The sequence below is a fragment of the Poeciliopsis prolifica genome, unplaced genomic scaffold, assembly GCF_027474105.1.
Source record: "Poeciliopsis prolifica strain line A6 unplaced genomic scaffold, Auburn_PproV2 SCAFFOLD052, whole genome shotgun sequence".
Classification (NCBI taxonomy): Eukaryota; Metazoa; Chordata; class Actinopteri; order Cyprinodontiformes; family Poeciliidae; genus Poeciliopsis; species Poeciliopsis prolifica.
Window position 1 is genome coordinate 3155428 of NW_026562427.1, and position 23900 is coordinate 3179327.

The window sequence follows — 23900 nt, forward strand, 5'->3', positions numbered from 1 at the left end:
GAATGTGTTTGGCCAATTGGGTTCTCAGAGTCATGTACATTCTCAGTGGCTCATATATATGATTGTGTAGATGCAGGTGAGCATGGTTTCCAGCATGACTGTCTTGATTTCTGTTTAATAATGATGCCAGACTGATGCTAGTTGTGAATATGACATTTGTGGACGCATGTCTCTCCAAAATTTTTCATAGCAAAAACAAGTAGGCAGTTTTAACGATGTTTTTTTTTTTTTGTTTCTCTTCTAGCAGGTGTTGGTCACCTAAATCTTCACACATTTTTTCCTTAAACAAGTGATTTTAAGTGATATGTGAAGTAGACTATCACCAAAATGATATCCTCTCTTTTCACTGGAGAGGCCAGATTTCAGACACCCCATTTCTGCATGCTGTTTATGCTGTAGAACAATTTCCTTTATTTTAGCATGCGTTTTTCTGAAGTCGTTTAGAAATGCTAGACATTTTTTAATGATATACACTACCCAAACATACTTCAAGATGTTTTCAAAACTATGTGGCAATCATTGAAACACATTTGATGCTCCAAGCTTAGAGTATACTTACTCACTATTCAGTGAAAAGTGCCTTGGATAAATCTGATCTTAACTCAGTTCAGAATGTAAAGTGAAAAATTATTTCCAGAATGCAATTTTTAATATTAAACCTACTTCTCTTCCCGTTAAACAAGATATATAGTTTCTGTTGGCGTTAATATTCACTCACTTTCTAAAAAATTATTTTCTTTTTCCCAAATTTAACCCCGTACCTACAAACCATTTAACTCTGCTTTTGTGTTTTGTCTCTAACTTTAACTTTCTGGCAGTCTTCCTGACTTCCTCTGCCTCCCATTTCTTCCTTCAGTCATTTTCAAAGAGGTCAACACCTGTAACCCAGCCACCATCACTGGAACCCTGTCACGAATCTCCCTGGATGATGAGGATGATCCAAAGCTCGCAGCACATCAAGAAGGGGGAGTAGGGGTCAATTTCAGTTCTCTTCCTGGAAACATCCCACCTCCAAACCTCATTGTTCAGGTACCGGTTTGAATTGGAGGCTTATTTGGCATTTATTTCATAAGAGGAAGAACATTTTCAACTTTCCTGCTATTTAATACTTTACGAACATATCAAAAATTTAAAGTAATGATATAACTTTCAGGAAATAATAACTTACTTTAAATTGAACTCTTTTTATTTCCCCATCAGGTTCCAACATTAGGACTTAATGAGCTCAGTGAGACACCTCTTAAGAAGGAGGTAAACTTGGACCAGCAGAGACAGCAGGGGCAGCCACGCTCCACCGCTCCAATCTACTTGTGCACTGAGAGCGGCCTGGGTTGGGCCCGGCCGCCTGCATCCTCCAACAATTCCCAGGACGGAAGCGCAGGAAGTGGGGGGAGCGGCGGGGGTGGAAGTGGCGGAGGAGGGGAAGGAGACTACATGGTCTTGCCTCGTAGGACGGTCAGTCTCAAACCCCCCGCGCCCTCTTCGCAGGGAGGAGGCCTGGGACTTGGCGGCGAGGACAAGCCCCTCAATATCGCGGTGGAGGATCCTCCCTTTCCCCCTCCTCCCTCTCCGCTGACCCTCCACCCAGCAGAGAGCGAGGCCTATCCAGCAGATTTTGTGCCGTCCAACGTCGGTGACATGAATATCACCATGAACCTAAACCGCTCCTACGGGACTATCAAAACCGTGCCCCATGGGCATGGCCACTTGATGGGCCAAGGTGGGCATGTGCACTCCCACGGAGGACACATGCACTCCCACACGCATTCACTCCACCTAAAACCAGGCCAGAGGCCATCAGTCAGACAGATTCTGACAGGGGGAACCACAGTGGAGAGAACCCGCACCCTCCCACGCAACCTAGGCAGTACCAATGCCAACACCAGCCTCTCAGCGGGATCCCTGGAGGTGAGTGAAGGGCTGTGAAAAATGGATGGCAGTAGTTTATAGAAATAGCTTAGTTGTTCACAACTTTCAGTTGAGCTGATGTTTGACTCTTATAGATGTAGTGTGCTTACCGACGCGATGGCACAGTGAGGGATTGAAGTGGGAGGAATAACTCTGCAAACAAACTCCAATTATTTAGTAATAGTCAGTCTGCACAAGTGTCTTTAGCAGTGCAAGAAAGCTCAAATGACATTTGCATTCAATATTTAAGTGGCAGGAAGTAACTAAAAGGTTTATCAAACATATATTTCTTCTAAACTTAACTGGTTCCTCCCTCTACTCTTGAAGAGGATTAATAGATCATACTGTTCACCTTCAAGCTGTTGTCTTCAAGCCAATACATCTTATTGTTAAATAAGGCCATCTCTAAGATACCTATTGAGTGTTTTAGAACAGTGCACTCCCCACATATTTTCACAATTACACTTTAGTGTTCCCGAGAACGAGTCTGGTCTAACAGATGCTATTATTTTCAGCTCAGTAGTATTTATTGCTGCCAACTGAGGCAACAAAATGACTCATTCTCATATCGACAGACAGCTCCTTATTAGTTTACCATCTCCATGTGAGTGTGATGCAGTTTGTGTGCGACACCCCCTCCTGACCGCACAGCAGATGGACTGAGACTGGTGGGATCAGAGGAACTATCCTCCTGGAGAAGGTCTTCACCCTACTGCACATTTCCACAGGAACTACACAACCACTGCCATGCGTGTTGACATGCATAAAAAGCTAAAGACACAGTAAAACGAACGTATAATCACAAGGTTTATTACAATGACGTACAAGGTTGATTAAAGACATGCAAGCATCACCTGGGTTGCTGAAAATGTGACGATGCCTCCTTTGGAGCTGACTACAAGTTGTATAACATCAAAAAAGATTGCGCTCTCTGAAGAGCTGTGAATGCTTTCATGAAAGCCATAGAAAAGACAAGAAAAGGGAGGAATGTTGAAAAAGCTGGTAAATCTAAATTGCAGCTATAATTTTGTCCTGATTATGCTTGATTTGAAGATGGATTAACGAGTGTGCCTCTCAAGATTTAAAAACCTAGTCATGTTTTGCTTTGCAACTTTAACATTGCAATATGCAATTGAGAAATTACCCAAATCTATTTTTGGCTTGCATTCTGTTTTTTATTCTTTATTTTTATTTTTTCCACCATTTCAACAGCACACACTAATTAAAGCGTATGATCTAAAAAGCATATGATGACAGACATATTTTTATTTTTAAAGGAATGCATATGCAATCGAGTCACAAACTTTGAATTTGCGTGAGTGGATTTAAAGCTGCTTCAGGTGTGTCTCCATCAAAACATGCTATATACAGCTCAGGTATATGCATGTTGCATGCGTGTCATTGTTGTACAAAGGTAACTCAGTCATGGAGTTGCTCTGTTCAAGGTAAGAGTCGGCGGGCTTTTTTCTGCATTAATTACACTGAAAGGTGAATCAAGAAAGCGGAGATTGATCTATCTCTTAGGCTCGAGTCTTTCACTTTTTAACTCAAACGTGGGCAATTCTGGTCTTTTGGATGTTTTTTGTGGCTGCATCTTTGTGCCAACACACCCAGTTTTAGAAGCAAAAGTTTTACCTTAGATGGTCACCAAATTCTGCATTAACTTGCGGACTACCGATTCAATGAAACCTGAAAACAAATCAAATTGGGAATTGTTAAATGTACTGACTGAGGTGTTGTTTTCCCTACTAAGTACTAAAAGGTAGATTTAGATACCGTGGTTGAACTGTATCTACCTCTAAGATTAAAATGCTTTATATTTCAAGTCAAAGGTGGGGAATACTGAAACTCGGTATTCAACATGTTTTAGATGTTTCCCCACCAACGCACTGGATTCCAATAGAGGAATTTCCTCCTCAGCCTCTCACCAAGTTCTGCATGTACATCACAATCAGCCAGTCTTTCAAAACAGTTGTGTTCATGCAGAAATCATATCTGAAACATCCGGGCCATCCTTGAAAACCGAAATTGCCCACCTCTGTTCTAAATCCATGCCTGCCATGGCATCAGTTCAGCAGCGCTGGCCTTTTGGAGAAATGAACACAGCTTTTGACTAACTGTGGAGAGCTGTCCCTCTCTGTGCCAACATGCTAATCTGGCAGACGGCGGGAGCCAGATAGGAAGTAAGAGATGGAATGCAATTCAATGCAATGTGGATCCTAAAAGAGCTGGAAATGTCTGCAACTGTCAATTGGCCAGTTTGTGTGCCACTTGGTAAAGCTTTGAAGGCACTTAATGAGCTGAGAAGGGTATACATGTGATAAAGAGATGAAACCCATTTCCCATACATTTTTGCAGTTGTTTTAATGATGACCCCTAACAAATTTTCAAGGCTTTTGCTACAAAAGCCTTAATTACTCAAAAAAAAAATATTCCATTCAACTGACTGTTAATCTCAGTCAGTTGGAAGAATTATTCCCTGTTTGACATTTATAAAATGCGTATGACGTTGGGCAAACAGTACTAGGTTTTCTCTATTTGAACCATGGCACAGAAGGGCCCACAAAGAATTAGAGATCACAAAAGTTCAACTCAGTCCAGGGTAGTCATTGATGCTGTCTTCTCTCCCCCTGCCCCCTCCTCTTCCAGAGGAAGAGAGTACGGTACTCTGAGCTGGACTTTGAGGTAAGATCTCAAACCGCATCCACTATCATAAGCCTGTATCTGCTTTCTTGTGCTTCTGCCAGGACCTAAGTAACACGTAGAGGAGTAAAAAGCATTGCTTAACCCCCAACCCCTACCTTCCCACCCTTGTCTCCCTTGCACTTGGAGAAATTTGTTTTTTTCAGAGCTGTCTTACCCAGTATGTTGTTTCTACAACCATGGCCCCAAATTGTTGGTCTGACATTTCATGCAAGAGGAAGAAACAATAAATAAATAAATGAAAGAGTTATGAAACTCATTTAGGAAAATGCCTCATGCCTCTGTGGGGTCCTGGTTGAAGAAAAATCTGATTAGACTGCTTTATTTGTCTGGACTACCTCCAGTATCTCTTGGGTCACAGCTACACTGTTTGACTAAAGTTGAGTTTGCTGGTTATATCTGTGGATATATGGTGGTTCAGCAGTGTATGTGCTTATGTTTTCTTTTCTATTTTTTTTTTTTTTTTTTTGTCAGAAGGACCTCGGTGTCTTGTGAAACTCCAGTCCCGAGAATGTTCTCCACATACAACTCTTATTGCTTTTTGTAAATATCTCATCTGACTCTTGCTGTTGTTAAACCTTAACATTCACCTACAACCTCAAGAGGAATACAGCTCCTTCCATACTTATTGGCACTTCTGGTAAAAAAAGTGGAGAACACAAAAGCCCAAAGGATAACTTATGTATGGTTGTAGTATAGGCAGTTTAATTTTTTTATTCTTTAGTTTGAAAAATCTTCTGTGTTAATTTTTGCTTACGACCATGAAAGACTGGATCTTTTTTGTTTTGTTTTTTTTCGCCTGATCTTTTTTTCTTCGGTTTACTGGACCTTATACAGTACAGTAATGTATCATGATGATCCATCTTCAGTTTAATAGAAAGGAATCAAGTATTGATATGTAAATCATTGATATTGTTTTATGTTTTTATATTTGAAGGAGTTCCGTTCTCTACCGCACTGTGGGCACAGTGGGGCTTTTCCACTTATCCTTCTATTTCTTTTTTCCACACCAAAACCAGTTGAACTGTTTTTTGCTTAGACTCATCTCACATATCTCTGTTCCAGTTAAAGCCTTGGAGATAATAAGACAGAAGGGAAAAACACAGCCAGTGTGTTGTCACAAATATTTTTAGGGAGACTGAATGACCCTGAGATGCCACTCCTTGCTGCTGCTCACTAACAAGTTTTGTAGATCTTATTGCTTTCCTTATCATTCTTCTTTTGTGGAGAGAGAAAAATGTGGATCTTCAATCCTGTTTATACCTTATGAAAACAGAAAGTCATGGAATGCTATTTGAAAGCTTCTTTTCAAAAAAGTAGCCATTTCTTTGTTACCAATTCCTAATGGTTGAAGACCAGCACACAAATGTCTTCATCAAATAGCATATTGTTTAATCCTTCCCATTTTAATAAAAAATGCCCAAAATGAAAGTTGATTTTTTTTTTTTTTTTTTTGTACTCAAATTTTTTACACTTCTTTACCATGGAAACCAGTAAAAGTGGGGGACACTATATTCTTTTTATGGAGGATATAAGTGACGAAAATAACTCGGCCAGTCTTCTGGGGAGCCCAATTGTTTGAGTTCAGAATCGTCTATTTTCTATTCATACTTTGTGAATGGCGGTGGTTTATAAGATATTTCATGCTTTCACTGGATTTCATGTCTTAAGAATAAACACCTTAAGCCTACCTCAATGAAGAACTCTTTATATAGTTTTGCACAAGAACATTCAAATATTTACTTTGCTTTAAAGAAATAAAATAAATAGGGTGCTAATTTACATGTTGACACATTATTTTTACTGCATTGTGTGCATTTAAGGATCACATGTCTTATACTATACCCACTGTAGTATCTTCAATAGAGGCTGTAATTTAACATCAAACAAAACAAAAGAGGACATCTTATGGCAACTTTTGATATGAGCACTGATGATGGTGGCTGTTTTGTCACTTTACTGTAGCCAGTCCCAATTATTAGTCTTGTGCATAATTGGTTGGTTTGGTGGGTTGTGCAGGCATTTTGCGCCTGTGTCACTTTCAAACTCATAAAAGTGCTTCAATGATTAGCTACTTCCCAGTCAATTCAAGACTACATATTAACACACACTGACAAGTATACTGTCAGAGTTCTGGATTTAATTGTCTTTGAGATGGACATATCAATAAGATGATTTTGACAAGTGTTTCTAGAGAGGATCAGACTGATTGTTTGCAGCACTGCATTGCAGTGGAATAAATTCCTGTCTCTTTGAGACTTTTAGTGACTCTGACAAAATCTGGAATTAACAGGACCCCCTTTTTAGCTGGCACCTATCTGAATTAATGGAGTTTTTGTCTGTCACTGTAACCCGATTTCCAACTTAAAGGACTCTTCTGCAACAATCCCAGTTGCCAAATTCTAAGAGTGCTGAAGCGGATGACAGATGAGCATGAGTCAGCAATCGATCGGTCTGTCAGTGTCCCCCTCTAAATTCCCCTTTTTATGGCTGGCATCGCTGCAGTCCCAATGCCTTCCTCACACATTCCACTGCCTGTTCTTACATTAACCCCTGGTCATGCAACCGACATTCTTTTTCGTTTTCATCCTTTCTTTTATTTGTTCCTATTTGCTTCATTTTTGCTGTCCCTTCCTTTCTTCCCTTCCAGAAAGTGATGCACACTCGCAAAAGACATTCTGAGCTGTACCATGAGCTCAACCACTCGTCCAAGTTCCACACCATAGACAGGTATAACAGGGACCCAGCCATGTCCACATTCAAGGTAAGACTATTGTCCAGAAGCCAGATGGAAACCTAAATGCACCCTCACTGCCAGTTACACGACACCGCAACTAGGCATGGGTTGGTATGAGATTCTCAGCATGATCACCATGAGTAAAAGTACAACAAATTATTCGTGTTTAAATGAAAATGTGTTTGACAACAAAAAAAAAGCAAGTTTTCAAAGGCGGTCTTCTTTGACAATGTAAAATACTTGAGATCCTGAAATAAATTTAATATTAAACAAATACAAGCTGAGCAAAAGTGAGATATTTTTTTCTTATGATTACATCTAATTATGTAAAATAGAAAAGTCATCCCTTCGATATCTTTTTTCTTTGGAAAAAGTTCAGTTTATTCATTTTAGTAATTCCAGCTAACCTAAAACAAGAGACATTTGGTCTGATTTAATTTCATACAGTGAGATTTTTTTTTTTTTTACATACATATCTGATTTCAACTGTAAAATCATTGTTGACACAAAGGCCTGTCACACATTTGCCAGAAAAATAAACGACGACATAAATATTCGAGGAAATATCCTGTGGATTGATGGGGGGAGGGGAAAAAAAATTTAAATTTTTGAAAGACGTACACAAAGCTAGACCAGGTGCAAAACAAACCCAGCATTTAAAACAAAACCTTCAGACACATGGTGTGATGGTCCGGAGCCGCTTTGCCGTTTCTGGACCTGGACAACTTATTCTCCTAAAAAACAATACAAAGCTGTCAGTTTGTGAGCTTAACGTCAAATGTAAAAGGATTGTGTACCAAACCATAAACACATCTGCAATACCGCCTTCCAAAGATTCTTAAAGCAAAATAGAGACTATAGAGTGGCCTACTGAAATAATTCAGCTTGATTTCATGTGAAAAGTTTTGCCTTAACCTTAAACAAGCCACTCATGCATGAATACTCTCCAATATATATTTTTAAAACCACTTCTGGAGAGACGTTTGGGCAGAAAATCCTCAAAAGTAATGTGAGCAAAAGTGAGTTATTCCAATTATTTGATGGTTGTAGTTGTTGCCAGTCCATCTAGTTATGAGACATAGTGAATAATTAGTTTTTTCACAAAAGGCCAGGATAGTTTGGATAGCTCTTTCCACATTAATAAATGAAATCACTATTTGAAAACAGCATTCTTATTTTCTGCGATTGTTTTTGTCTGACAGTAAAAGTGAGTTTGAGCAGAAACATTTAAATGATACCAAAAAGTTTTTATTGGAAACAAACAGCTGGATGCTTATACGATACGCTGTTCATTTCGTCTGCGTTTCCAGACTTTGGAAAAGTTTCCAAAGGGCAAAAAGGTCAGACAATAAAACTGGTTTTCCTTCTAAGCAAAGGAAGGTAGTGCAAGTCTTCTTTCAGGCAGCTGACCAACAGTGTCCATGGAAAGAGTATGACAAATAGTTTTAAACCAGTAACGTTTTTAAAACCTTGACATGCCCTGCTGACTACAACCGACCCATGTCTATTAGAAATTCACAAATTTCCCTTCTTTCACGTGTGGACTTCACAATAAAGAGCAAATAATGATCACAAATGTACTTTCATGCATGAGTGAGCACAATGTGTTGCATATTTGCATGGCTGTGACTCTACGGCTCTTGTTATGTTCATACATATTCCAAACTGGTCTTCTAGTAATTTACAAACACGAGGTTCTTATGAAAACATCTGTTTTCACTCTGTTAGTTTAAAAATCATATATAGGAGCGGGCAAAGTAGCACAAGTGGTGCCTAGTTTTTTGATACCTTTCGATTCATTAACTCTTGTTTTTAATATTACTAACCATGAAGAATTGAACAATAACCACCTATAAATGTTTCTTCGGAGGCACATTCTGCTCCATCTTTCATACTGTACATTAATTTTATACCTGATATAATTGGCTTAAGCTCCATTCATTCTCACTTATGACTGGCGCCTTATTAAATTGCTATCAAAAGAGACGATCACAGGAGCAGTCTTCTGTGGGATAATCAATCATAGCTGGTTAATGAAATTCAAATTTTGCAATTCAAAAGCTGCTAAATAATTTGTCAGTCGTACCAAACCGGCGCACTGTAAAAAATTGTCCAAAAGTGACACACATCTTCTTGTCACTACAACTTCTTTGTCACTTTTTATGTTAAACTGTTTTTTGTGTGTGTGCGTGAGTGTGTGTGTGTGTCTTTTTCTTTGTTCTGTAATTTACTGTCCTTTGAAGTGTTTCCAATTGCACAGTGGTGTAAGTTCACCTTTTACGCTCGGGACACAGAAGCATCTTTGAATCATTAATACCCAATTAGCAACAGACGAAACGGCCCCGGCTTGCTCTGCACTGACCTTCGGAGGCCCACTTTCATTAAGTTTTAAAGACACGCAACCACTTCACTCTTCTGTCGAGCTGTAGCACGGAGGAGCTGTGATGAGTCAGTGGGCCACGCTACGGCATAGCTTCCCCCCGTCATCAGCGGCGTGCCGGTTCACATCGAATTCACACCAGCAGGAAGGGGACAGAGGCCGGTCTGACATCTCCCATATTTCCCATGTTCCGTCGTGACACACACATGCTGTGCAAACAGACACACTTGCATGCAAATATGATTCTCCTTTCCAATCCCTGAAATTTGGCTCCTTTATTCGCTCATTTTTCCCAGCGACTTGAACACGTTATTCAGAAGAGTATGCTGACAAACAAATGAGTCCTGCCAAGCAAATATTTTATCGAAGAATGAAAAAATATATATATTTACAAAAAGAGCAAAAACAGCCAGCAAAAAAGCATTCATGACCTTTAAATCATCTCACATTTGGCACATCACAATCTCAAACTTCAGTGTATTTTGTTGGAGTTTCCTGATTAGACCACCAGTTATGCAGAACAGAGAAGTCAAAGGAAAAGTGCACCCTTTGAGAAATGTTGACTGTAAATGAGACTTTTTTATAGCTTTCATCCAAAAAATTGCTATTATCTTGTCACTCTTCCATAAAGGCCAAATTTGTTGAGAGCACAACTAATATTTATCCTGTCAAGAAATTATCTTACCTAAGCTGAAGATTCCTGCATGTCCAGTAGAGATACTACCTGGTAGTTTAAGTGGATGGCGATGTGTTGGTAGGTTCTGTTTTTCAAAGCTCTTTCTGTTCGTCGATGGCTGGATGAAAGGTTCTCTGTGAACCGTTTTAAAGTTTGGGGAATATTTTTATAATTTAATGCTGATTTTTCTTCTCCTAACCCTTACCCCTGACTTGTATGCTTTGTTCTGTGGTCTTTGTAATACTGTTTATTTGCTAATGTTATCTTGAAAGAAAAGAAAAAAAAAATGAGGCTGTCACAGAACAGCAACATTGATTCTGGGATTAAATAACATGGCTTTTGAGGATAGCTCAAGTGAAAACCACTGCACTTTTAAATGTCTAATACATGGTGAGTTTGGTGAGTTTTTTTATACTCAGATGGAAAATAATTCAGTTCAACTGAAAAAAATTATCACATTTAATCCATTCAAGAGAAACTGCACAACATATTTTCTTTCCATTATTGACACGAGGAGGTTTGAAGTTCTGAAATGAGAGGGCAACATGGATCTGGCTTCTGCTTTCAAAGCCATTATGTTAAAAATAAGTAGGCAGTCCACTTAAGTGTTAATAATTATATGGATAATGCTATCAGTGTCAGGCCTTTGACGGGTCCCAGCTTGAGCTCAGCTCTGCTGTTGTCAACATCTCACTTTGAGAGTCACCCCCAAACACGGACATGCTGACGATACAGTAATTATGGAGATAAGGGTGTGTGTGTGTGTGTGTGGTGTGGGTGTGTGTGTATTTGTGTTAGTGAGAATAAGTGTATTTTGAAACCGCCACTTATTACAGCACCATGTACATGTATCCATGTCTATTTTATTATTTTTTGTCTTTGTATTTTGTTTGAGATCTGAGTGGTGCACAGCCACATGTCTGGGCCACATCGACTTCACTTATCCATTAATGATAACACAAGTAATGAGAAAATCACTCCCATTGTAATGTGTTTGGTATTGTCTGTGATTTTTACAGATGCAAAGTAAAAAGTTTAAAAGCAATTATAACTTCTTTTTTTTTTCTTTTTTTCCAGTTATCTTCTCTTGAATGGGCACTTAAAATACTGTCAAGTTCAAAACTCGCTCCCGTCTTCTTATGGCTAATTGACTGTTTCTCCAAAGAACAAGCTCTGTTGCATATTTTAATGACAGCCTACTTGACAGATACAGACTAAACTACTAAAAAGACAACCATAGGCTTTCTCAACTTTCCTAATTACGAGTCATCTAGAGTTTAATCATAGCTCTAAAAAAAACCTTAATATTTTTTTACATTTGCAGGTACCTCTTTCACTCTCTCTCTCTCGCTGTCTCTCTCTATCACTCTATCTCTGATTGAAAGTGACAAAAAAATCAACCTCTCGTAACCCCTTTAACCACCTCAACAGGTGCCCCCTCCCCCACCACCGAGGCACAACACAGAGCCATCGCTAGCACGCAGACCTTCTCTTGTTTACAAAGAAAGTCAACGTAAGGCAAAGTAAAACCATTATAACCTTCACCAAATAGAACTCCACTTACTTTAACTAAAATGTAGTCATGAAACTGATGTACTACATGCAACTGTGTACATCTTGTAGTTTGCCAATGTTTGTGTGTACTCATGGATTTCCACACTTGCTTGTAAATGTTCTCCAACATATATATATATATATATAATATATATATATATATATATATATATATATACTTTTTTTTTTCTTTTTTTTTTTTTTTAAGTAGTAGCTGTGACTCGGCCTGTCAAGCTTTAAACTTTTCCACTTCGGGGATTTGACTAATGTGAGTTAAACTCTGTGCTGAAATGGTGTTTTCTTAATAGAAAAAACACCAGAAGGCTCACCAGGTAAAATAAACTGATTGCTTTCAACTAAATGATGCAGTGTAAGAGATTGTGTTAGAATCTCCACTTAGTGCTTATGCCTTACTTCTACAGAGCGTTAATCTATGCAGAGTAAATAATTCCATCATTAGATTAAATATTCACAACTTGCAATGTGTGTGAACTTTGTGTGAAAGACAAAAAATACAATTATACAAAGTTGATGGAAGGAATATTTCTGTAAAGGCTCAATAAAGTTCTACTATATTACAATATTGGATGAGTTGGCATAAACTAAGCAGCTTTTATTGCTGCAAGGTAACAGTGCCACCATGCAGACTTGTTCACCACCATTCGTCAGTAAAATAATATTTTGACAACTCAGATGCAGGCATCTCCTTAGAGATTTAATATGGCAAGACTTGGTGTGTTAAAAAAAAATCTCATGAGATTAATAAGGATCATAACTAGCCCAATTTTTAAAGCTTACTTTGTAAAGTGCAAAGAATAGTATTCAGTGTATAATTTTTAACGTAATTCCAATCTGGTCTGGTGCAACTTTATCTGATGTTCCAGTTTTTCTGCTTGTGTTTGTTTGCAAAAAAACATCTTGAAAAAGTAATAACCCGTCATTAGCGATTTCATTTTAGCCCGTCAAATTAAACTTGGGCCAATCTCCCAGATTTCACTGAATCTCTTTTTAAACACTGTTATTTGAGGGCCACCCCTGTTGAGGAGGTTAAAAACAACCAGTGAATTATGTACAATCAAGGCGCGCAGCTGAAAGCTTGACAGTGTCTGCGTGAACAGCATATTCACTTCAGCATGATTCACTTTTAAAGGAACTGAGGAAATTCTTTTCACTAATCTTTGCTGAATGTAACAACAAACAGTGGCAGACTACAGTTCTTCTTCATGTAGCTTTTCATCTGCTCTACCCGTCAGTGTCTCCTCATTGTGAAGTGATTGTATTTGAGTAGGTGTAATATTTTAGGTGTGCATAGTGCTGATAGTTGAGTGCATCATTACCAAAACCCCACATGCTTCATGTTTTAAGATTCATAATTCCTCAATCTGTAGACCAACATTCAAAAAGTTGAACTTGTTTCGTCATGATTCAACAGCAAAAATATCCTCAAGTAATTAAATAACCATTTGTTTTTCATTTCTCGTGTTTGTTTACATATTTGTGTGACAGTCTTTGTGTTAGTTATGACTGAGTCAAATTTCCAAATACCATAACTTGGTTATAAATCTGTTCTAAAACAATAATTTATGACTTTACAATCACATCATAAACCATAATATTCTGTCCATTAAGTTTCTTGTTGGAATAAAAGAAAATCACAATTAGCACCTAATATGTATGCAAATGAAAAAAGGAAACAATTAGCAGGCACCCACAGAAGACCTGATCCTTTTATACAGATCAGGTAAGATCTGTTGGTTGTGTTTAAGAGACAAGTGGATGTCGGAAACATGAGCAAGTTTTTTACACCTTTTTGCACATACATGCACCCATAAGAAAAGAGTAACATCCTTACTCTGAAGTATTTTTCTTTTTTTTTTTTTTTCTTTTTTTTTTTCTTTTGCTTGTTTCACCTTTCCATTACCATCTTTGGCTCCCTCTCTCTCATTTTTTTCTCCTGTGAACTCAATAATATTAGATGACTGGTCAAGTCAGTGGTTGCCACCGACACCACCAGAGGCCTTGATCAAACACAGAGAAATGATGGGAAAAACATGAGTGGAAAGAAGAGTTAATAAGACAGTAAATAACAATATTTGCATGGCTAATTATTAAAAACAATCTTTACATTATAGATAGTTGAATAAAGTATATTGTCCTTGAATAAATACTGTACTAATATATCATATATCATCTATAGGCTTTGTGACAAACATGTTTAGTTGCTCGTTTGCTTCTTATAACAAATGGTGGCTCCCTCAATCCACCACAGTAAGTCATTGTATTCAACCATTTAAACATGGTAATGGGTTGGTTTAGTTCAACTCAAGGACCACAATGGCATTTAATATGCTTGGAATATTAAATGGCATGATGACATGATTGCTGGTGCCAGATGTGGTGGCCTGAGTATTACAGAATATTCCAGTCTACTAAAGGAATTTGTACTTACACATCTCTTAAAAACATTTATTGAACCATCAAGACCTCTCAAGGTACAATCGCTTGGGGCTGCATTCAGTATTTAGATGTTGCTGTCAGAATCAGACACAATGCAAAAAAAAGGAAAGCATGGATGTATTTGATTTTGTCCCAGCATTTGGGAATTGGAGTAGTGTAATGGTGTGCAGGATGTTTTCTCGGCACACTCTGGGGCCCTTGGAACCAATTGAAGATCTCTGAAACTCCACATCCAACCAGAATATTATTGTTGACAATGTCCATCCTTCTCAGTAACCACAAGGTAGTAATCTTCTGATAGCTCCTTCAGGCAGAACAGTGCATTGTGTCTTCTCAAACTGACCATTTTAAAGATGACTTTAAGTTCACTGTCTTCAAATGGCCTCAACCAGATACCAATCCAACAGAGCACTTATGGGAATTTTGCAAAAGCTGGGAGATTTTGCATCATGGATGTGCAGTCAACACATTTCCAGAGACTACCTGTGGAGTGAAATCTCTGAGGAGTACTCCTGATAAAGGTACTTTTAAAGAATGACTACTGTACTAAAAGTACCAATGCGGCCAGTAAGTGTACATTATTAATTCAACAAGTTATGGAGCCGTTTTGCATTTTCTAAAACTAGCCTCCACTTCTGTGTTAATGTACTTCATCAACCACAAAAACAGCAGCCGCTGACCTGGAATCAAGTGTTTTCTGACATGCATGCATTATTGTCTGTTCTGATTTAAGAATCCTCGCAGCACTGAAAATACTTGTAAAAACACTCTGTTGAAGTGGACACTGAGTGGGGTTTCACATTAATGCTAATGGTAAAAAAAAAAAGAAAGAAAGAAGCACATTCAAACCACTCTCTGCTTTGGAAATATGTGCTGCCGGAGGCTGACATATGACCAGCATATGGATCGAGTCCATTTTTAAATTGTGTATTCCACAATAGAGACAAGGATGCAAATGGAGCCATCCGGGGTTAGCAAAAGAAGGCGTGGATGCGAAGTGTACCTAACACCGTATTGCATTAGTGTCTGCGCTTCTGTTAACATTTAGAGCAGCTTCTTGGCCTCTGTCGCTGTGGAATTAGCCTGCTGTTTTCCATCCTTCCTCGGAGTTCAGAAGGTCAGAGCACAAATTTGCATGCGGAGTCCGATGATGCAGTGTTTTTGCCATGCTGTGTGTGGGATGGAGGGGTGGGTGCATTTGTGTGTGAGAGTGTGCAAAAGAGTTTCCACTGCATAATGGCTTGGCTGATCTAGATTTTATCTTTCTGAAGCTCTCCTGTCATGTGCAGTGTTCCTGATTAAATGAAACAAGGGCTTGCTTTCCTTTGCGGATAATTGGGAAAAATCTGGTTTAAGTTTAACACAGTTGGAAAAAAGGTTTCAAAGTGTTTACCTTGTTGTCAGAAAGCAGGTATGAGCAGGAACAGTAAGCAGAGTTTCAATATTAGGCAAACCATTCAGCAGGTGAGTAAATGGTGATTTGTTCCTTTACAAATCAAAATACTTTCTTTTCCCAAAAGCATTGAGGTGCTTGTTTTCACGCACAGATGAATAATGCCCGCACTTTGAAGCGATACCTGCTGTAGCTCTTCTTGGATGGATATCTATAAGGTTTAGAAGTGTGTTTCTGAGTTGTTTTCTGCCAGGAGATCATGTGTGAGTCAGGTCAGATACTGATGTCGGACTAGAAAACCCGGATTGCAATCTCCACTTTAATTCATCCCAGGGGTGATCTGTTGGGTTGAGTTCTGGACTCGATACAGGCATGTACATTTTTGTCTGTCTGGACCTTTCTTCAATCTGGATGAGGCCATTGATAGACTGTTTCCACAAAGTTGGAAACATGCAATTTTTCAAACATAACTTTGCAACATCAGCCGCTCCAAGAGCTGCTACAGTCCAATCCAAATTAAGCCATCTTCCTTAAAATGTTCCAGCGATGTTTAGTTTCATATCCAAAATTGCTTTGAAATGTGATAAATATAAGCTAGATTCAAACATGCAACCGAGAAAATGCCAGACCACTACTACTAGCAATGAGACGCTGCAGAGTTGAAAGTTCTTTTAAATGGAACTAAGAGTCCCGCAAACCAATCCGATATCATAGTTCCATCTAGGCTAAAGTTTCTCTTTGGCCCAGTGGAGTCAGGTTGTGATTTTCCATCATACCATTAAACTCAGATTTGTCCTTTGGATTGCTAGAAAGAGTAACTGGATTTGTTATTTAGTTAAGAACACATCCTGTCTTCTAGCACAGAGACACTTTGTTTACATCATTTAATCCAATGACGTAAAATTTGGTTTTGTTCGCTAATCCGGGGCCTCAGGAATTTTGGAAATAATGGCAAATAACTCTGGAGACAGCTGGCAACTTCTGAACATTATGCATCTCATCACAAACTGCCATCTCCAACTCCCACCCACTACTCATCGATTTTGTGTCGCCTACAACTTCCCGGTTGACTTGCTGTTCTTTTAAATGGACTCTACTTTGTGGACAAACTGAAATTTTAACAACATTTTTGGTGGTAAGAAAATTTAGCAAGTGCCTCAAAGTACTACAACAACATTCACTGAACTCTAGAGCTCCAGTTGCCTGATTTTGTAAATCTATGACCAAGGAAGTGATTGGAACATCTGAAGTCAATGGTTTGTGGGGTCTGTCGATACTTTAGGCAATATTGTGTTTGGATACGTATTTCCTACAGACAATGTTGATTGGATTGTATTAAACAGAGGTAAGACTGATAAATCCACAGTGCCATTGGTGGCTGTTATTAATATCCCAGCAATGGGTTTTTTTTGGGTGCTGTGTAGAAAATAACATTTGCTCAACATAGCAGGTAAAATGAAGTTGCATTATTTTAAATTATAAAGAGTGTGTTTTTTTTGTTGTTGTTATTGTTGTTGATTCGCTTAGGGCAATTTGCATGCACTTACAAGCCTCTAAGTCTTGATAGTCAATTTGCTGGCATTAAGCTGAGGGGTTTCAATTTCACAAACCAGCAATAAAGCAAGTCCAGCCCTCTTCTCGCTCTTTATATCTCATTCCCCTTTCTATTCGTTCTCACAGCTTGACATTTTCAGTCTTGGCGTCTCCCCTCATTTATCCATTTCTCCCTCCAACCTCAGCCGTCAGCGGCACGTTTGAGGCATTAATTGAATAATTAATTCTTCTCATTAGCTTGTTTTTAATTATTTCCTTACCACTTTTCTGTGCCTTGCATAGACTCATCAGCTTTTTTTTTTTTTTCTTTTGTTTTGTTTTTTTTAATCCCTCAACACAAATTGCCCATGAAAACCGCGGGCCGTCACGAGTGTAGCCTTAGCCGACTGGCTTTATCGGTGACTCCTAATGAGAGGGCGAGAAGACCAGGCGGAACCAGCCTGACATCGGCTTCGTGCACCGACAGCCATAATGTTAATTTAGCTCATTTAGTGTCCTTGGGCCAATTAAAAAAAGGTGAAAAGGTCCCAGTCACCAGCTGGAGATGCTTTCTGTTTCGAAAAACCGGTCTTGGATGGCACAGGGACTGGACAGCAGCAAACGGAGCCTATGTTGCTGATTGCTCATTTGTTTGCGATGTTTTGTGCTAATTAAATTTATGTTTCCTACATTCACCAGATTTTGGCTCCTTTGAAAGACCTTATTACTTTTGACACAGACTCTTCCCTTGCTAAGTGGGTAAAATGGTGGGCAAATGGACTTTGTGTACTTCCTAATGAATAATGCCAGTATTGAACGCAGATTGTATTGTTAGACGACACAATAATGGAAGCAGACTCGAAGCCCAACTGACAACTGTGATGTGACTGCAATGTTCTGGCATCCTCTCAATTTGCTCCTCTATTTTAGATGTTGCTTTCATTTTGTTTGTGTTTGAACGTCATTTAAGTTTGTTGTTTTTCTTTTTAACATCACAACCAATGTACTGTCTTATGCCTTATTGCTATGTTTTATTAATTTCTTCTCTTTTTCTTTGTTTCCTTTGCTGTTTCATTTGCTTTGTTCACTGACTGAGCCTTTGTGTTGCATGCTTGTCATGTCGCAGTTTGATCGTAGCCACACAGTCAGCAGCACCATGGGCATCCAAGTCAACAAAGGTAAAGTTAACCCCACTTAACCCCTCCATCACCTTTCTGACCCCGCCATTCCTCAAAGTCCCATTGCTCATCCGCATCCAGACATGACTTTCACTTCAGTTGTTCAAGTTAAAAGTGGACTTTATGTGGCTAAGGATGGGCCTTGCCCATCGACGCTGTGGTAGAGGCTTGTAGAAACTGCTCTAGATGTCCGTGTCATGGCATTATATCTCTGTATTATCTCTGTATGAACTCTTCAGCCATTTCCCTAAAGCTGTTCTCTTTAATTCACTCACTCTTGCATCTTACCGTATTTCCTCGTCTGTTGCTGCAATAAGATGAGCATGTGCATTTTTTTATTCAAAGTCTATGACACTACAAGAAGAGGAAAGGATTTATTTTTATTTTTTTTATGTATTATTTAGGATAGGATTTCATTGAATTATAAAATTCAATGAATTTTCTTTTTTTCTTTTTTAAATCTCTGACACCTATAATTCTGTGTAATGAATACATGCTGTACATTTTAAGGCATTCTTACTCCAATATACCTGACAATATGAAGTAAATGTAGATTAGTTCATAGTGTTAGGACACTTTGGGAATGAAATTGCAGCAACTGCCACAAAAAAAGACATGTTCCCCCACATTAACAGGAAAAACTTCTGGTCTTTGCTCAACCTTGTTAGTCACAGTTTTGTTCATTTAATTAATTTATTTTTTTTTAAATTCTAAGACGTCAAGCAATCTAAAAATGTGAGAAAACTTCACAGGAAGTGTCATATTTGTTAAACTTTACTACACCTTAATATATAGTTACTAGTTCTTCTTCAATGGCCATAAGACAAACTAGCTTTGAAAGCCATACTGTAATTTTACTCAATTATTTTTCAATGCCGTCTTACATCATAAGCAGCTTTTCTAAAAAGGCATGCAGTGTCATCAGTTGTCTTTCAGAAACAAATTAAACGAGGACACACGTTTAGAGAATTTTGTTTCAAGCTTCTTTTTTTTAATTATTTTTACAAAAAACCTGAAAAATGCTGAAAGCTGGGCTTCGGTAAGTACAAATGACTGTATGATGATCACCATCGTATGTCAGCGCCGTTACCAAGAGAACTGTAATGCAAGTCGGCGCTTCTACTTGTGTTTCTTTTATTTTTCTGTTTCCCCATCTTCACTGCCACTGGTACTCTGACCTACCAGCATGGAACCACCTGTTATTGTGCAACAGCTGTCCAGGTTGCAAGCAAAGTGGACACAAAGACCACCCACAGACTAGCAAGCCACAACAAGGATAACAAAAGATAAGATTGCAGAGGTACAGCCGGATAAGTGGAAAGATGTACAGACGCAGCAACAGCACTTTATAGACTGGCTTTAATGTTATATGTGTTTAAGATTTGCACTGAAAAATCAAAAGCACATATTTTAGAGAGGGCCTTTGTTCATGTTGACAGACAGTGTTGTTCCCTCTCAACTTCTTTCACAATCATTAGCTGCAAAGTCTCTAACATTATTAGAAATTCACTGCAGATGGCTTTCTCCTAACCCACGTATCTGTATTAACCCTTTTTCCCCATGTCACGTAGAACTCGTTCATTTCTCAAACTGACAAATTTACTGCTGTGACTACAGAGCCTTTCTATTATCCCCATTTCTTTTCACACATCACATTACAGTCACAAGTTTCAAAGTATTTTAGTGGGATTTCTATGTTGTATACAGTCAGAAAGAATTGACCGTCTTCAAAAATAATTTTTCAGTGGAAGGAAAATGAAGCATGAATTTCAAAAACTCTAACATGTGGTCTACATTTATATTAAAACTCAAAAGTGTTAGCGTGTTGTATCCCACTTGTGGCTGTTGTTACAGCAACAAGTGTTTTGGGAGTACATCTCTGCCAGCTCTATATAGTTTGAGATTTTGCACATTTGTTTCTTTGTGAAATAGTTCAAGCTCAGCCAGACTGATGGCGAGCCTCCTGTTCTGTGAAATATTGCCAGAGATTTTGAATTTGATTAAGTCTGGACTTTGACAGGGCAATTTTGACACATCTACAGTACACAGATTGTACATGTGAGACTGCATTATGGTCATTCTGAATGTTTGTTTTAAGATTGTTGACTTGCTGACAGATTAACCTCCACCCCAGTCTTAAGTCTTTTGGAGTCTTAAAAAGCATCTATTGTCTCCTTGCTTTTGAGCAGTTCTCTGTGAGATGTTCCAATTTAGGAATATTGTATTCTCTAATGCTGCTCTAAATTTCGCCAGACCTTTATATCCAACATGTTGAAAGCGCTGAGATCTTCTAACCGAACTTTAGCTACAAAGCAGTTTAAACAGCTGGCAGAGCCTTTCTATTATATTTATAACAAACAGAATAAATCAACTTAAAACAAGGATAAAAATGCGAAGGATATAGATCTAACAGTCGTTTGCATAAACAAACATTACAGGAGCTATAGGAAGAAGACCTTTTCCGCGTGTTATAAGTGAAATAATCTGCCAGTACTTTTCCATCTATACTAGATGATCATTGACTTACCAATATCTTGCTGATGAGTCAATTGTAAGCTAACCTGGCCTTTTTTCAAGTGTACTAATATCTTTTCATTAGAAACTAGACCAAAAGATTTTGTGTTTTTGGAGTGAGTGAAAAGCAATGCAATGGTTTTTAAGTATAGAATCAATTGGGGCTAAAGAAGAAGGGACTCTGGGACACCACACAACAGAGGAGGACATGTGGGCACCAAGATTTATTCAAAAAAAAAATCCTCTTCCCAGTAGGACCTGAACCACTTCAGTACTGTCTGTGATCTCCACCCACTTCTGCAAGCAAGAATGAAGATTCCTAATCCACTATATCAAAAGTAGCTGTTGAATCTGACAGCACAAGAACAACACTATCACCACAATCATTTGTTAAGAATGTGTAATTAAACATTTTTGGAAGTACTGATCTGGTGCTGTGTAAAGATTCAAAAACAAAATGGAAAAATCCCATTCCAAAAACGCCATTGATTGGTTGTGTACTGTTTATTCAAGGACTTTGGAGGGGAAAAGAAGTTAAGAAACAGACCTGTAGTTGTCAAAAGCAAAAAATGCAGGATCAAGAGTTGGCTATTTAATAAGAAGTCGTACTACTGCATGTCTGAAAATCCATAGAGACCACGACTGACAACAAACTGTGATTTGCCAGTGCAAGAACCAGAGGCCCAATTGCAGCTAAAATGTATTTAAAAAGGTCCACTACGGACAGCATCATTTAGAGACCCCCAGGCTTCAAATGAACAACAATCACTTGAAGTGGGGAAAGTCACAGGTTCAAACCTGTCAAAGGCACTAGAGTAGGGCTCAGAGACTGGGGATGTGAGCAGCAGAAGACATTTGAGCACAGGTTGAGGGGATCTTCTGAATAAAAAGTGGTCTTTTAAAGTCTTTGTAGAGCACATGGCTCGATGTAGGCAGGCTACGCCACAATAAGAAAAGACTCATGAGTTTTAATTTATACGCAGGTTTGATAGATTATCGTCAAAGTGATGCTTAGTTTTGGGATCTTTTGCAACTTTTTGATGATGCAACAAACTTCATATCTTAAAAAGACACTTGCAGTTTGTTTTTCTTCACTTGGCACACTCGTCTGACAGCTCAGGGCTTAGATTTAGCTTTAGGCTGCTTGGTTTTTAATGGAGCCACTGTATCCAAAGCGGTCTAGCAAGTGTAGAAAAACAATGAGCTTCAATCTGGCTGTAAAAAATATATAGATGTGGGTAAAAAAAAAATATTGAAAACTCCTCAGCAATGGAGGAAGTCAAAACAACTAAAGCACTTTGCAGCAGACCAAGGTTTAAACAGGTTGACTATGGAAAGCATCAAGTAAGCGAAAGTTAAAATAAGAACATGCAGATGGACTGAAAATACACCATATGAAGTAGGAAGACCATGTGGTTGATATATCAAGATTACAAGAATCAATAGGATTAAAAACAAACTTTTGACATGGACATTTTGGGACAATACACGGGAATATTAGCATTCAGCCAGAATTACTCAGATTATTTCGTCTAGTTTGTAAAATCACTTTGAAATACTTTTATTACTGCTTGTTAGTTGGTAACCTGGAAAGGCTCCAGGAGTGTGAATACTTTTGGAAATCACTTTATCTTAAACTTTGACATGTATTTCTTTTTTTTTTTTGTGCACAAGCACACAGAATCGGTGAAAAAAGATTGTTGCAGTACTTCAGTGTCTGCACATGTTGGGAACGGAAAGAAAAAAAAAAAAGCCTGCTCACCCGATTAAGCCGGAGGAACACTGCTGTTGTTTCAAGGCAGAGTTGTCAGTGACTATGATCCCCCACTTCCCATCCCTCCCCGTCTTCCTCTCTCCTCACTCTTGCACCTTGTCGCCGTCTTCTCATTTCCACACCACAGAGGGGGAAAAAGGGATTGGAGCACTTCGTTTGCCAGGGGTGAAAAGAATTCATTGATTGTAAGCAGCGCTGGTTTCTGGCATAGCGAAGAGGGATGAGATCGGGGGGCTCTCGGGCGAGGAGGGGATGGAGACAGGCAGAGATGGCAAAGAGGAGCAGATACAAGCACGGCAGCAGCACAATCGCGTCAGCCGTAGCCTCCCAGGAATAAAGTTGGGCTTAACTGCAGCATTACCCACACGCTTGCATTACAAAATGTTCCTTCGCCAGCATTTAGCATGCAAATTGGCTTCCAGATTATGCCTTTTGTATTCATTTTACAAACTGTCAGGCTATGATGTGGGAAGAATGATAATCAGGCAGATATTGCCCCCTAGCGCTTCACTGACAATCATCACACACTCAAAGAGAGGGTTTGCAGGGGTGAGGCGGGGCATTGTGCTCTGCTGCAGAGCGGTGAGTAGCGTGAGCGTGCCAAATGAGGAGACAGACTGGAACAGAGGGAGCAAATAACTCAAAATGAGTTACAAGTGAATATTTTGGAGTTGGTGCAATGGAGAAGAAGAAGTGGGGAGGATTATGAAAAATAGATCTAGGAAAAACAAAATAGAAGCTGCAGGGAGCTTACTGCAGAATGGAATTAGGGAGCAGATGCAGTTGTGTTGTCTAGTCAGGTGAATTCATTTAGCCAAAAGAAAGACCAAAAAAACATTCATGTAAACAATTTGCAAATTAAATGCAAAACCACGCAACATGCAATACAGCTTGCATCCAAATATTTTTTTGGGATTCTCCTCATGTGTTGGCAAAGACATAAAACAAATTTTAATCATTTCCTCACAACCGAGCGCTTTGCATAGCCCCAGTATAAGGCAGACCCAGAAAAAAAAACAAGCCAGAACCATATCATAGCTCTCTCCTTTGCAGACTTTGACGGACAATGATGCATGTCTTTTGGAAAGCTGTG

The 23900-nt window shown here is 38.8% G+C and overlaps 1 protein-coding gene across 2 annotated transcripts in view; it reads left to right on the forward strand.

Moving 5' to 3' along the window:
* adgrb2 (adhesion G protein-coupled receptor B2) overlaps positions 1-23900 on the forward strand; it is a 241880-nt gene that overhangs the window by 215524 nt on the left and 2456 nt on the right. Inside the window, exons 31-35 of one of the 2 annotated variants that reach the window (XM_055058814.1) lie at positions 857-1029; positions 1201-1908; positions 4558-4593; positions 7262-7375; positions 18468-18519. In XM_055058814.1, coding sequence (XP_054914789.1) covers positions 857-1029; positions 1201-1908; positions 4558-4593; positions 7262-7375; positions 18468-18519 — 1083 coding nt within the window. The remainder of the gene's footprint in view (positions 1-856; positions 1030-1200; positions 1909-4557; positions 4594-7261; positions 7376-18467; positions 18520-23900) is intronic. The other variant, XM_055058815.1, reaches the window with a different exon arrangement.